The 15,562-nt window shown below is 42.8% G+C and overlaps 1 protein-coding gene across 4 annotated transcripts in view; it reads left to right on the forward strand.

Annotated features, from left to right (window-relative positions):
* The window catches only part of SEMA5A (semaphorin 5A), a 492,799-nt gene that overhangs the window by 403,578 nt on the left and 73,659 nt on the right, over positions 1-15,562 (forward strand). For all 4 annotated transcript variants that reach the window (XM_082622624.1, XM_082622623.1, XM_082622626.1 and 1 more), the window contains 3 exons: positions 117-234; positions 8,505-8,686; positions 14,231-14,374. In XM_082622624.1, the coding sequence (XP_082478750.1) occupies positions 117-234; positions 8,505-8,686; positions 14,231-14,374 (444 nt within the window). The remainder of the gene's footprint in view (positions 1-116; positions 235-8,504; positions 8,687-14,230; positions 14,375-15,562) is intronic.

A 15,562-nucleotide genomic window follows, 5' to 3' on the forward strand; every position in this document is an offset into this window, starting at 1 on the left:
GCAGACGAAAACTTTGTTTCTCGTCCCATGTCAACTCCTAAGAGTCAGTTCTTAGCTTGCATCTATGGTACTAGATAAACCTGCCTTTCTCTTGACCATTTGGTGTGTGTTTCCAGCGCCTGCATTGGGGCCCAGGACCCTTACTGTGGCTGGGATTCGGTGATGAAGAAATGCACGAGCCTGGAGGAAAGCCTGAGCATGATACAGTGGGAGCAGAGTATCTCCACCTGTCCTGTGAGTGTCCGTGTGTCCAGCTCTGGAAACACTGTCCGTGGGAACCAAGCTGTCCTACAATCCTAACCCATGCTTCCGTGGTGTCCATGCATTTTCATATTAGAATCTTCCTCTCAAATCCAGTCTGTGCTCTCTTAACTTCTTCAGCGGAGCCACATGGGATCTTGCTGGCACCTTGCTGTCTGTTTTGAAGAGAAATACCTTAAGAGAAAACAGGGCTGATTTGAAAATGGGATGCAACATCTCAGTTTTATTCTTGGAGTTTTATCTCCGGAGCTTGGTGTGGACTCTTTTGCCCTTTGTAGCATTAATAAAATAGCAACTTCCACACCCATCAATATCTCTTAGGAGTTTGTAATTCCAGAAGCTGAGAAGTGGCACTTTTGAAAGAATAAACTAAAGGATATTATGATGGAACCCCATGTGGGACAGTCTCCTCGCGACTGCTCAGTGTCACAAAAAGTCCTGGGAGAAACAGCCTAATGTACATTCCCACAGGGAACCCTGCAGAATAGGGAGAAATTCCCCTGTGTTTAGAGCCGGACTCTGAATCCAAGAAAGCAGATTTCACACTTCCCTTTGCCAGTTTATTTGCTTGCATCCTCACTTATAGGATCCAGCCTTTCTTCCCTTTTGTCTTTAGAGCCCTCAATCAAGTCATTCCAAGTCTCTTTCTGTTCTCAGAGAATATAAGCAACAGCTATTAACTTCAACATATTTGAAAATTTAGTAAGTCCCTTTGCTATCACATCACTGGTGATCTCCATGCTGTCATTTCTGGCCTCACCTCTGCAAGACAGAGGTGAGAAGGCAAGGGACACAGGCTGTTATTTTAAATCCGTGCTGTTCCTTCTGCTCAGAACTGCCTGAGGCATCTGAACAGTCTGGCCGTTTCTTATGAAGGGACCTGCACTTTCCATTATCTGAGCCACGTGTCAGGAAGACTGTCCTTCAGTTTGTAAGTGAGAAAATCAGGCAGAGTGTCATGAGGAAGGCAAGGGCTATTAAACCAGTGTTGTTCCCCAAATGTTGGCAGGAGATCTAGGCCTTTCGCTGCAGAGGGGGGTGCATCACCACATCCAGGCTCTGAGCAAAGCCTTGCAATGGGGTTAGCTGCTGGTCCTTTCGGTTATTTAGCTTTGGATCTCTGAATTTAGAAGCAAACTTTTCTGGGGTGTCTTGTGAAATTGGTTAAAACATGCCACTGTCTGTGTGAAGTTCCTTCTTAATGTCTGCAACACACTTTAAAAGCACAAAGGTGTTCACCTTAAATTCTTTGCAGCTAAAGAAAACACAAAGTGCACTATCTGAAGTGTAGCTCTAAAGTTCAGACATGCACTTTAGAAGAATCAGTGCATCTTCTTGTAGATGATTGATCTTACAGTTTTAATGGTAAAAAAAAAAAAAAGGCGGAAGATAATAGCAGTTCTTCTCAAGCAGTAAAGCCATTGGTCCAGGACTCAAGGCTGCTTTAGTGGCTATCTGGGACATGCTTAGTTACATAAGGGGAAATACACACTCATCCACTTAGTTTATAACAAGTACATCTTGTATGTTTCTACAGTCAGAAAATGAAAGACCTGGTATTTAAGAAGCGACAGGAGGGTTATCACTAAAGTGGCTTCTTTCTGCTGAGAGGACAGCTTCTGTTATAAACTCAGGGAAGGTCAGAGGGCCATGTGGACCTGCGTTGGTTTCACAGCTGCCCCTCCACCATCTCTTTTTGAAAAATGTAGTTGAGACGTGATCTCTGATTCACTGTCCCTAAAACATACATAACAAGGTCTTTTTTCTTCTGGTTTGAGGTGATTTCATTACACAAAACCATCTCTGTCATTTCATCCAGTGTAATTTGTCATTTATCAAGATACACTACTGATAAGAATATGCAAAGCATTTGACAACAGACAATAAATTATATCACTTTGAGCAAACCACAGGGAAGAAAAACATATTTTTTCTGACTTATATAGGCTACCAGATAGAAAATGGGAAATCCCATATTACCCAAATATTGTTTTAATTATACATCCCTTTCAAAAAATCTCTTAGAAAGAAATGAGTTAGATGAAATGATTAGCATTAATATAGAGCAGACTTAGAGAAGTATTTTTAAAAGCTCTTAAAATAGTAATTTGCTTCTATATTATTCTTTTTTTTTTAATTTTTGACTGAAATGGAAGAAAGGCTTGACTTTATGGGCCACAGTAAAGACAGAGAACTATTTTCCACTTAAAGATCCTTATTTAAAAATATTTATGGATTTCTTTTGTCCAGGAGACAGGGCAATAGTTGACTGACATATTGGTTACCATTCTCTTTTCTTATATTATTGTAATTAAAAACATTGTTATCGGTTTAAGAGATTTGAAGTACTCAAGCAAGATCTAAATTTACATACCTAGAGTGATTCAAATAATATATACATCCTGCATAACTTGCAATATTGCTTAACAAGGATAGCATAATCTTAAAAATCTACCTTTTTATGCATGCATGTCATCCACACCCTGTGTGGACATATGGTTATTAGCATACCATATCATACAATGAGTCTCTATTCCAAAATACATTGTGCAGTGACTAGTAAAATACATAGACCAAATAAGCAGCTAAATGTGTTAAAATAACAGATTCTTCCCTGGCTACTGTGTAATTATCATCTTTGGAGTGAAAGGAGAATTTAGTAGTGATTAAGCCCAGAGCCCTTTATTTAGGTGCCAGTACTGTAGACCAGAGACTAAAGGGTTTACACAAGATTCTGAAACTACATTGAGAAAGAAATCGACTTAAATCCAGTACTTCTGACATTATTCCTAGTCTACAAGATGATGTAATTCCCAGCTGTCAACATCTCCCAAAGCAGTGGCTGATCAGTGGACTCAGTGATTGGGGACCCATTAGTCATCGGCATATTATGTTCAGATAGCCTGAGAGGTATCACTGAAATCAACTGTAAAAGAAAGAAAAGGGAATTGAGGTTAATTGGGTGTTTAGATCATGTGCTCGGTGCCATGTTAGGAGTATCTCATTTAATGTTCATGATGTTATTGCTTCCATTTTGTCTCATAGATGGAAGAAGTGGGATTCAGAGGCAATAAAGATTACCTCTATTCACCCATCTTGCAGAGGCCACACAGAGTTCCATCTTAGTTCTCTTCAAAGGTGCTATTTCCCTTCATGTACTTCATTTATACAGATAGACTTAAGGATGATATTAAGTTGATGTCATAACATGAGACAAGCCTCTCCAAAGAGTGCATCCAATATCCTGTTTTGTTACAGTCTCTGACCAAAGGTACATGAGCCTTTAAAAGTAAATAAAGGAAAATCTTTTAACTTCTGAAAAAATATCCAAATAGAAAATATAAGACTTCAATTTAGTCATAAGAACATGATGGTTGAGGAACAGTAAGAACCTGAAGTTATGCTCCAGGGACCTCCATGCTCATCAAATGCATCTACATCCTTCATCAGTTGGGAATTAATGAATTGAACATGAATAAATCAAAAGTGGGATTAAGGATTATGCTTGTTAACAAAAGTTGGATCTAGCCAGCTCTTGGAAGTCCATTATTTCCTAGGTGAAGGGAACTTTGTTGTTAACAACTGGTGGTAAATGTGCATGAAGCTGATTTCCCTAAGAGTCTCATCAAAGAAAGTTCTAAGAATCATGTTACCCAATGAAATAGCTGAGATCACAGGCTCTGGATTAAGCTTGTTTAGACTGATTCTTGGGTCTTTTACAACCAGAGTGACTTTGAGCTAATTGAGTGACACCCGGGCTTCAGTTTTCCTATCTATAAAGTGAGATGTACGCTCTAGGGATGCTGTGAAGATGCAGGGGGATAATACCTGTCAGTCACACAGTGCAGTTCCTCACCTCACTGATAAACTTAGCTTCCTCAAAGGCCACCTCAGCTGGCACTCAACTCACGACCCCACAGGCCCTTTTTCACAAGTCACTGACTTGTTCTTTTAGTTTGCCAGTTTCTACATATTTTTCCATCATAAAATGTCCTCTTCCAACATTCCACATGATTGCTGCTTCCACCTTCATTCATTCATCACCATCATATTGTATTTCCTCCTGACTTCACAAATCTTTGATTTTTGTATATTCACGATCTCCTGTAGTTGTAGAGATCCTAACAATCTCTGTGCTGTTTCCTTTGCATTTTAGACAAGGAAACGGAAGCCAAGGGGCATTTAAGAGAACTAACCCATCTTTGCAGGTCCCCAAATCATCTGCCCCTACAAAAGTTTCTAATCAGTACTGGGGGGATTCGTAGACATTCAAAACCCACAAGGACTTCCCTGACCTACATGACCCTTCTCACCGTCACAGACAAGGAGGCAAATGGAAGGAACCGGAAGTCTCAGAGAGCCTCTGGTGATGGTGATGCTGGTCTGTGCTAGTCAGTCCACATCCCCTCCCCACCCCTGCCCCAAGGGCCTGAGCTTCCCCACTTCCAGACTGTTCTCTCTCTCCTCCCAGGCTTTCTTGTTGTCTTGAGTCTAGCCAGTGTGCACCACGAGCAGGAGAACAAGGCTGGGTCCTCCTTCCTGCCCTCCTTCAGCTCAGCCTGCAGCTTTGGCCAGGGCTTCATGCCTCATCACAGCCCCTGTCAGGCAGCCCCTTCCCAGGCTCTGTTCTTCCCTAAGGTCCCCATAGCCTGTCCTCCCCTCTCCCCAACAGGCCTACGGGATGAGCATGGTCATAGCTCCCCGTGTTTCTGCTCCCTGCGGCTTCCGCATCCCTTGATGGTTCCCTTAACCCCACCCACACCTCTGCCCAGGTTGCCTTCATCACGTTCATTCCACAGTCCTGCCAGGAACATCATAAATGCAAGTGCTTAAGACTTGGATCTTCACCTCTGAAACCTCACTGGTACCATGAAGCTGTGTTATTTTATACTCTGTAACTCATGGGCTCCCTTTGCCTGAACCTCCAGCAAACATTCTAGAGGCTTCTGGCTCCTTCTGGGCTGCATTGAAGTGTAGTCCACAGCAGAGCAGGCCTTCAGAGAAGGAGGACATTTTTGATGCAAAATTTTAGAGTCAACATGATGTGATAAACTACATGGATGGTGATATTCTCTTTTGATTGGTTTTTCATGTTGCTTTAAAAATTCACTTTTAAGCTCCTTAGGTTTTTGCACGATTTTCCATGAGCTGTGACATATATGTTGGTGTGTGTGTTTGGGGTGTAAGAGGCACAACTATGTGCCCCTACATCACATGCAGAGCAGCACCATGGAAGTACAGTCCAGTCCTGTGCTCTGATAATCCTCCCTTTGCACAGTTTATCTGTTCACCCATAACCTGCTCAGTCAGGAATCCTTCATATCCTGTACAAAGCCAGCCAGTGGCCCGAGCCTACCAGGAAACTGAATAAAAGTTGTGAAATGTTTTCAATGTGAAACTGTGTCAAGCAGTAGTAGAAGCCCCCCTTCTCCTTTTTATCCCCCTATAAGAATTCTTGTCCCCATTTTCCCCTTCCAGCCGACACCTACATGCCAGAAGCAGATGGGGAAGACTAGGGAACTGGCTTCCTTGTGGCCCAGATCTGGGTCTCGTCTGAGGTGGAGCATCATTTGGATGCCTTGAGGGAGGCAGATAGAACCATATTTGCATTTGTGAAATTGACATGGAGTTCAGCATCATTTCTGTGTGATCTGGGCAATGCTTTTACCTCTGGTCGGCCCTTAACTAGACAGTAGTCCCCGTGCCAACCACTTGACAAGTACTCAGGTGCCGTTTTCCTTAGCCTCCGAGCACAGCCCAAGGATAGAAACTCTCATCACCCCTCTTTACTAGGGAGGGATGGTCCCCCTCCCCTGCCCCCTCCCCCTCTCCCCCCTCCCCCCCTCCATAGCACAGGTAGCTGGTGCGTCAGCCCCCATGCCCAGCCCCGTGTGGCACCCCGAGGGCAGAGCAGCAGAGGGGGGCTCCCCAGACTCAGAGCACATTCACAAAGTAATAGTAACGGTCAACACGATCAGTCAAAATAATATGGACATATACTGTGTAGATGTTATACAAATATACTGTGTGATCACTGTTATCGCTGATGCTGGCTTCATGAGCAAGGGCTTCATGCTTTTTACTGTGAGAACAGTCATAGCCACATTTACATAGCCGGCAGGTGTTTGGACTTCAGAGCACGTGAGGATTCGTGAGCATGATCAATCCCAGTGCAAGCATCTGCTGATCCCTTTTCTACCTGCACAAGAGCCCTTTTGGCCAGAGGCAGCAGGAGGTCTCTTAAAGGATGGAGGACGAATCCTGAAACTCCCAAGTGGCAGGGCCTTTTCTGCTTTAACAAGTTCAGGGAGAAATTTGTGGTGTGAACCCCCTTGTCATGCAGGGGTCTGTTCTCGAAGAAAACACTGAGGTCACCTTATGGTAGGAGCTGTATTCTTATCCTGGTGGGATGGGGGAGGTTACAGGACCTTAGAAATGGGCATATTTTCCTCTTAGCAAAAATCTGCCTTTGTACATCCCCTCACTCTGGGTGGGATCCGGTGAATCACTCTGAATCCAGAGGATGATGCAATTTCATCCTTTCCCTTTTGTCCCAGCTTCTTATAGAAATAGCCAGGTGTGGTGAGTGGGAGTGTAAAGCCTTGGAGTATCGATAAGAAACAAGAGGGATAGAGTCATAACTGTGGTAGCTGGAGACGGGCAACCAGCCAGGTCAGAGGAAATGAACATGCTTAATGTTTATTCTTTCCTGTTGTATTTGGATACAGAGCAGAGGTAAAGCTCACTTGGATTTTCACGCACAAAATATGGTGTCAGCTTTGTTCTGAAACTGTGTCGCACAGGTACAGTTTGCCCCAGAGAAATTAACTGTCTCATCTGTGGAGGCCTCTCCTGTGAGAATGATGCATCTTTAATCCCCCAGAATCATCCAGGGTGGGAACATCTGGGCGAGAAGTTGGGGCAGCAGGCGAGCGTAATGTGAAAGTACGTAACTGACTTGTGATCCCTTCTCTTCGTTTGTAATATTTTCTAAGGAATGCGTAAGGTCCCATGTGAAATTCAGGAGGTTTGGACTTTAGGCCTTCTTCTGTTCCTTTTCAGAGGGGAGATTCCTTTTGGGGGGCTGGGTGATCTGAAGGCTGGGCCCCAGGACTCTCAAATCTGGAGGACACTCTAGCTCCTGAGAAAATCCCCTGGTCAGATTTACGGTGACATCGTGCGGTCTTCCACCTGCACTGGAGCTAGTCACCATGGGCCGGGGGGACCGCCCGAGAGGCCCCTGCCTTCCTCCCTCCCTGGAGGCCCTCAGAGTGTACACATCACAGAGCATCCAGGCCCCCTGGTCAGACCCTGCCGGGGCTCCCAGCTCAGCCCTCCGTTTTGCTCCCCCTGGACCACCTGCTCGCGTCCCAGTGGCATTAGAGCCCGCTTGATCTCAATACCGCACGGCAGCATCATTCCCCTCTGTCATCACTCAGGCTGCTCCCCTCCTCGGCCCCGGACGACTCCGTCACCCGGTGCCTCACTCGTGCTTCAGGGCGCAGCGCAGCCTCCTAACCTAACCGTCCTTCCGGATCCTGCGAGTTTGCCGGGAGCCCCTTCTCTGCCCACAGCCCCTGCTCAGAGCTCCATCACTGGGTTTACTTGCGGTAATGATGAGCGGTCCAGCTCCTCCTCGCCAGCTTATCAACTCTTGGAGGGTGGATCTAGGACGGGTGTGACGGGGGTGCGCCTAACAACTAGTAGGTTCCGCTTGCTTAATACACACTCTTTCAATAGGTTATAAATTAAGTGGTGTCAGTTTGAGGTGACTTTGGAGGCCAGGTCTTAAATAATGCTAGTTGACCAATCTTTCATTTTTTTGAGGTACATAAAAATGCAACAGAGTAGTACAGACGTGATTTTTCACTCCAATTTTGTTCCTTGGGTTTCTCACGTGAGGGAACAAGCCTAGTATCGCTTGATTGACAGGTCGCTACCTCCTTGCCTGTCCTGCCCCTCCTCCTTGAGGGAGGCACATAGAACCATATCCTCTTATCCTTCTCTCCTTCTGCGCCCTCCTCCCCTCTGCCTCTTTTTTCCCCTCCCTCTCCTCCATCCCTGTCTCCACCGATGACCTCTGCTGCTTTTCTTCAAAATACATCCCTGTTCCTCTCTTTTCAATCATAATATGAAATATTCCACATGAGTTCTGTTGGTCTTGTGGGAGACCTTTCATTTTTACCTATATGTTTGCAGCCTTATAACCCTTTCTGACATCCATGTTTGTATCTGCTTCCTAGATGAGGAATCTCACCGTGGATGGGCACTTCGGCACGTGGTCAGCGTGGACGCCATGCACGCACACCGACGGCAGCACCGTGGGATCCTGCCTCTGCCGGACCCGCTCCTGCGACAGCCCGGCCCCCCAGTGCGGCGGCTGGCAGTGCGAGGGCCCCCGCATGGAGATCGCTAACTGTTCCAGGTGTGTCCCTCGCAACACTCGGGCTTAAACTCACGTGTGAGCTCAGCCTGCAGAGGAATTTAGGAAATCACTTCTAATACATGCCTTCCCTCTTCAAGAGAAATGTCAGAAAAAGACAGGGACACTTACCACTTCAAAATGATGCGATCTGTGAGAGTAGATTTAAAATTACAAATTAGATTTGTAATATACATATATACATATTCATATATATAATATACATATGTATGTATAACTGAATCACTGTACTATGCACCTGAAACTAACAGGATATTGCAAATCAACTGTACTTCAATTTAAAAAATTACAAATTAGATTTTCAGCCTGCTTATATGTTGAGATAAATCTAAACCTATTCATGTGTTCGTTGTTAGATTAGGGAAAGTATTTTGAGAGTGCACGATGTTAGAAGAAGGAAAAGCATACAATTTCTGAAGGTTTAATTAGACCCTGCTCATCAAGTGTTTAAATGGGAAGGTGGCTATCAAATCACTATGGCATTTAAATTCCCTCACACATTTAAATAGTGATGTAACAGAAATTATACCTTTGCAACTTTTGAAGCTTTTGACGAAAAAAAAAATTCGATGCCAACTTACCAGTAGTTGAGGGGTATCTAGTTTATCACCATTCTTTTAGGGGGCAGGTGAGAAACTTGCTATGAAGACCACCGGGCCCAGAAACCACATGTCCAAGTACAAACACTGTGATTGACAGCTGTCCTATCACAGCTACATCACGGGAACTTTAGTTGTTACCCTAGATTTGTCCTTTACACATTCAGGAATATCACTCTAGGGGCCGCTTCTGAAACTACCAAAACTATCCTACACTGGTGCTCATACTCCAGAGGAACCCGCTTCTAACAGTGCATATTGCTTTCCAAATGTGCCTGAGAGTGTCACTTACTGGTACATGGGCTGTTAGGGATAAATTTTGGTTGATGAATTAAGGGGGGTCCAAGAATACATGAGCTGATACACTGTGCATGCATCTCTGTCCTTGCATGGACTGGGGGGTAGTGTCTGCCATGATAACGGAGTAGGATACCTTTCCCTGCTCTGAGTAGAAAGCTGGCTAGAGCAGCTGTCTGCTGTCAGCAGCATCACATCTGCTTGATGTGACTCTCTCATGAGTGTACATTTCAGCATGCCTGAGGGATAGGAAGCTGGGACTGCATCATTTACAAAAACAGGGCATGTCACAGTTTCGTATGTGTCACCAGATTCTATCTGAGCTTTGCCTTCTTTCTTATGAACCACCTCAGGGCAGGGTCTGGAGAGACGGCCCATTGTGCTCACTTGCTTCTAACCATTGGAAGCTACTGATGCTGTCAAAGGAAAGAGACAATGGAGCAAGTGGCTTAGGCCAGCTGGCAGCAAATGTTTCTTGTTCTAGCAGCAGGGGAATCCTAGTCTACATATTCCTTTGAAGTTATCTGCCCAAGTATGGTAATCTAACATCAGAGATTGTTTTTAATGCCCTTTATCAGTTGATAACCTGTTTATGTTGGCCTCAACTTTGTTGGAAGCAAAAAACTGGAAACCACCTAACTTACAAACCCATATTTTTTGGCTCAGTCAGCAACATCAAGTGCTTCCTCAATCTGTGCAAAGTACATCCAAAAGTCTTTACAAAGACTGATCTAATGATGCTAAATTAAACCTGCTCTTCTTTACTTATTATTGTAATTGTTTAACCCAATATACTCGGAAAGTGTTGGGAAATTCAAGATATTGCTAATTCAATACATTTTGCAAATATATCTTTGATTAAACGCTTTTATCGTATCACATCATTTAAATTTGTTTTCTCACTATCTTGGAGCCGCAGAATAAAGGCATTCAGTTTACTCAAATGAACCCACAATATAAGGTAATTAGCTAAGCCAGACTTTATTAATCAAACCAGGGTCAAGTCAGACTTCCTATCAATCAGGAAAATCTGGTTTAATTTTATAATTAAAATGAACACAGGAATGTGTATGTCACTTCTGAATTCTAATTCCTGGGGCAGGAGGGAGGAACAGAGAGAGAGAGAACTGTAACTAGCTAAGCAGAAAGGTAGAATGTCAAGGAAGGCTTGGAGCCTTGACAGGACTTTGTCATCCAAATACAATAAGTCTGCAACTTTCAACGTTTGTTACCTGTACCTTCTTTTTTAATTTTTTTTTTTTATTGAACTATAGTTGATTTACAATTCTGCGTTAGTTTCAGGCGTACAGCAAAGTGATTCAGTTCTACATACATATATGTGGGACCCTTAGTTCCCCGGCCAGGGATGAAACCCGCAGCCCCTGCGTTGGAAGTGAGGAGTCTCAACCACTGGACCTCCAGGGAAGTCCTTACCTATACCTTCTTAGGGGACTTTTCTCTAGGAGCAAAACCTGTGTCCGCCCTGGGTTGGTCCGGAGAACCAGTGACAGCGAGAACGTCTGTGTGCGGGAATGAAACTTCAGAGGGCTCTGAGCATCTGCAGCTGGGGTGGGGGAGGGGAGCAGGAAGCTGGGCAGAGCTGGGCTGCGGGTCGCACAAAGACCTCAGCTGGTCGCACAGGGAGCTCCAGAGCTGGCAGCTCCTTGATGCTGTTAGATCCTCTCACCTGAGAGTCGTAACCACCAACACCCTCAGCATCTGGAGAAAGGCAGACCACAGCGTCCACTACTGCGTGCTTTGACAGTAGCCTGGAGATAGAAGCCAAGTCCTTGATCACACAGCTCTGCTCTGTGCTGTACTCCGAACGTCCCAGCTCAGCTGACATCTGCTGCTGGGTAACCCGGAGAATGGTTCAAACAGTTGATCCATGGAGTAATTTTCCTGTCTCCTTTGTATATTGTTTTGTTGTTGTTTGTTTGATTTTTCCTTTACAACTATACTCAATTTGGTCCTCCCTTCCCTGCATCACCTGTAGCACTGAGACCACAGCAATATTTCATATTTTAAAACAAGCACCAGGACACCTGAACCTAACACGACATTGGAAGTAAATTACACTTCAATAAAAAAGATGAAAAATTTTAAGAAGCAAGCACCAGGAAAGCTTCTTGGATTAGTCTCCAAACTCTTCTGCCTCACTTCATGTAGGATAGTTTTTTAAGTGTTATCTTCTCTCCAGGAGCCTATTTAGAATGCAGAGGCCTCTGGGCGAGTTGTCTGTGACATCACTAAAAGCACGTTGGGTGACCACACCATATGGGAGTCCAGGGTGTGAGGGCTCTGCCTGCCCAAGAGGAGAAGGTCCGTCAGATAAGGAAAGGCAAACCACAAGGGCGGATTTTGCCCTCTGCTCACCTTTTCCATAAGCCAGCTCAGATCACTCCACAAAGTTGAAAGGAGCCCATCAAGGCTACAGAGATTAGATTATTTGTGTTATTACAGAAAACAGCAGTATATCAACCTTGCATTATGCACTGCATTATTTCTATAAAGCTAAGTTGGTTTCCACTGATGCCTGGCAGAAACTTTATAAAAGCCATAGAACTGTTATTGTTGGAAGATTATAGTCAATGAATAATATTCTTTTCTATATTGTTTCATGGAAAACAAGGACTATCACAGGCATTACTGCCACTTGTTTATCGATACCTCCTCGGCTCTGGTTCCAGCTATGGAATGTCATTCACTAAGCAGAGCCATGATACAATTAGTGGTTATTTTAAGACTAAAATTCAAATACATGAACATGCTTTAGTGATGTTTTAAATGCATAAGTGGATTGTTTTGGACTGACTGAATCACAAAAATGATCCATCTGCTGATATATGCTTACTTCTTTGGTTGCCTGCTACTACATCTGCCCCTAAGCAGTGTTTCTAAGTTGTGCAAACCCAGAACCATAGAATAATCACACCCATGGACAATATATTCATGTATTCCCTCAGATATTATACTCCTATTATTTACAAACACTTCCATTTACCTACCTCCCTGTATACAGCAGCTTCCATAGATTGTAAGTAGACTATATCATCAGATGTCACGTTTGATAAAAGGTTTAGGAAATTAAGAATTTCCAAACAATTTTGGAAGCAGTGTTTCCTGCATTATCTAACCATTTTTTTCATATATAAAGAAACTTTGAAAGTAAAAATGTCATTTTATTCTTGTTGAAATTGCTATGTTTGCATGTAATTCAGTGAATTACTTGGATACTTTTTAAAATTGTGTAGATAATGACATATAAGATACTAATTACTTTTAGAAGCAAATTGGGAAGTCTGTCTTATTGTGTGTTATTTCGGTTAAATTATCACAAAGCAGCTTTGTTATTGTATTGTACACTGAGGTATCACTTTATATTTTATTGAGATTATTTTTAAGTTTCAGAAAATAAAGTAGGGAAATATGAAATACACTAAGTATTTTCTCAGAGGAACTTTCATTTGAAATTGTGTTAGAAGTTACATATGTAATTTGTTGTTTATACCTTGAGCTTCAGTGACATAGCTGTGGACCACCTTGATTTTAAAGGAAGGTATAAAGTAAAATAAGAATTCATGTGAGTTGATTTTTTTTCAGTGGAAATATAAATCCTATAGATGAGGGTAACAGCTATTTAGAAACACATATGCAATTAGAGAAATAAAAAAAAAATCTACATGCAGTAAACCATCTATGTGGGAGTTTGCACTCTGGATTTAACAGATATTTTAATACTTATTTTTTTTTATTCCTATAGCTTGTTTTTAAATAGCAGGGACAAACTGCTAAGGGAGATATTTAAATTATAAGTATTCTACATGCAGCCATTTTAAGGAAAAAATACAATATCAAACAAAAATTTTCTCTAGCTGCTAGTAGCAGTTTATTTTATAAAGCACTTTTATAAAAGTGGTTCATTTTCTTTTATTTTACATTTTTAATATATCTACCTTATTTTATATGTATAACAACATAAATAAAGATATATGCAATTTGCACTTTCTATTTATACACTACGTCTTTGTCAAATTGCAAGAAAATAGCCAAGAATCTAAATTTAAAATACCCATTCTTCATGTTTAGTAAAGCTTGTTTTAAAACTTCGCACATTTTGGTGCTTTTTATCAATATGAATGCCATAGAGAAAGTTACTGATTTTCACTGATATTAACAGATTTTTAAAATAAGCATTTAGATGAGTAGTTTGTTCAAATGTGCAGTTTTCATAGATGATAACTGATATGGTACAAGTCAACTAAATTCATAAACTCTCAGGTTTCAGGGATTCATCTCTAACTGCTTTTCAGTGAAATAACATTATTTTTCATTAGTTTATAGTTTAATGTTTTCATAACTAAACTTTCTTAATTGTTCCTAATATGGTTAAAACTTGACGCTCAGATTTTCTATTTTGATTCTAAAATCAGATACGTGGGGAAGCAAACCTCACAGTGATTGAGGTTCCTGTGATAGGACCTTTATTCCCATGGCTCTTGGCGGGCTTTTCCTTCACAGCCCACAGTCAGTGGTCCATGTCGGGAACGTGTGAATTTGGGGGCGGGTGCAGACAGAGGTTGGACTCCGAGCCAGTTGAACCCAATGACCCCGTGGCTTCCTCCCCCAGGAGTGGAGGCTGGACCCCCTGGACCTTGTGGTCTCCCTGCAGCACCACCTGCGGGATCGGGTTCCAGGTGCGCCAGAGGTCCTGCAGCAACCCTACTCCGCGACACGGGGGCCGGGTGTGTGTGGGACAAAACCGCGAGGAAAGGTACGTACCCTCTCTGCTCCCGGCATCGCCATCCTCGCGCTCACCGTCATCCCAGTGTGGTCCGTTCCCCTGCGGCTTTAGTTTTGGATCCGGCTCAGCTTATCTGTGGCATCCCTTTCTGTTGAGCTGAATGACCCTCCTCTTTTTCTGACATTCTTTAATTTTGACCAAAGCTTGGGGTTGACAGCACCATGGGGCTGCCGTGGAGCCTGCACAGTTCATTCAGCTGAGCAGTTCCCAAGGGACTGGAGATCCAAGGACAGTGGGCATCTCTGTGCTGGGCTCCCCAGAGACTAAGCATATGGGTCTGCTGGAGAATGACTGTTCTTGTTAGAATTCAACTAGAATTGAATTCAAGTCTCAGACCTCCTATTCTGAATAGGGCCTGAGCTGGTCCTGGGTCCAGATGGTATGGCTCGGATGAGGTAAGTTTTCCATCACAACTAAATTAAGCACTGGCATGTAGGTGAGGACATAGTCAGTATTTTGATTATATTTACAACTATGAACTTGTCTATTAACAGGTAGCCTCAGTGAAGCTGCAGGACAACCCAGAAGGGGGGATCCTTTTCCACGTGTATTTTAAGCTTTCCACACATCATAGGGACATTTGAGTTCAGTCTAGCATTTAACAGTTTGTTGCTTTCTATAGACTCAGACATTTGGTTTTGGCCTCATAAAATCTACAGTTGTCATAATTGACTCTTTCTTGCATATATAAAGTACATTCTCATTTATGGGAGAAAATCCAAGTAGGTGAATTTCACATCACTTTCAGGATTCTTACTCCCCATATCACGTAAACTTATCCTATCGATCCATGAGAAACAAGCTGGCTTTCAGTACTTTTTAATTAAAATGTAGTAAGGCTTATAGCCAGTGAAATGGATTCAGTGGGAGCCTCAGGAAAATACTGTATGCAGTTATTTGCTATGTGATTAATATTTATATAGACAAAACCACAGGCTTAGTGTATAGATAATTCTCTACTAAATATTTATCACAACGTGAAATTAACTGAAATCATTTTTTTTTTCTTTCTTCACTGTGTTCCTAAATCAGCAATTAAGACTTCGTTCTTTTGACTCAGAGAGAAAAATGAAGGGTGACTTTTACAAAGCAGGGTTGGTCGTTTTTGTAGTAGTCCCCAGTGACAGACTTGCATAAGCTTGTCATTTCCAATCTGAC

This window comes from Mesoplodon mirus (assembly GCF_964341445.2).
Source record: "Mesoplodon mirus genome assembly, chromosome: 5".
NCBI classification, from domain to species: Eukaryota; Metazoa; Chordata; class Mammalia; order Artiodactyla; family Ziphiidae; genus Mesoplodon; species Mesoplodon mirus.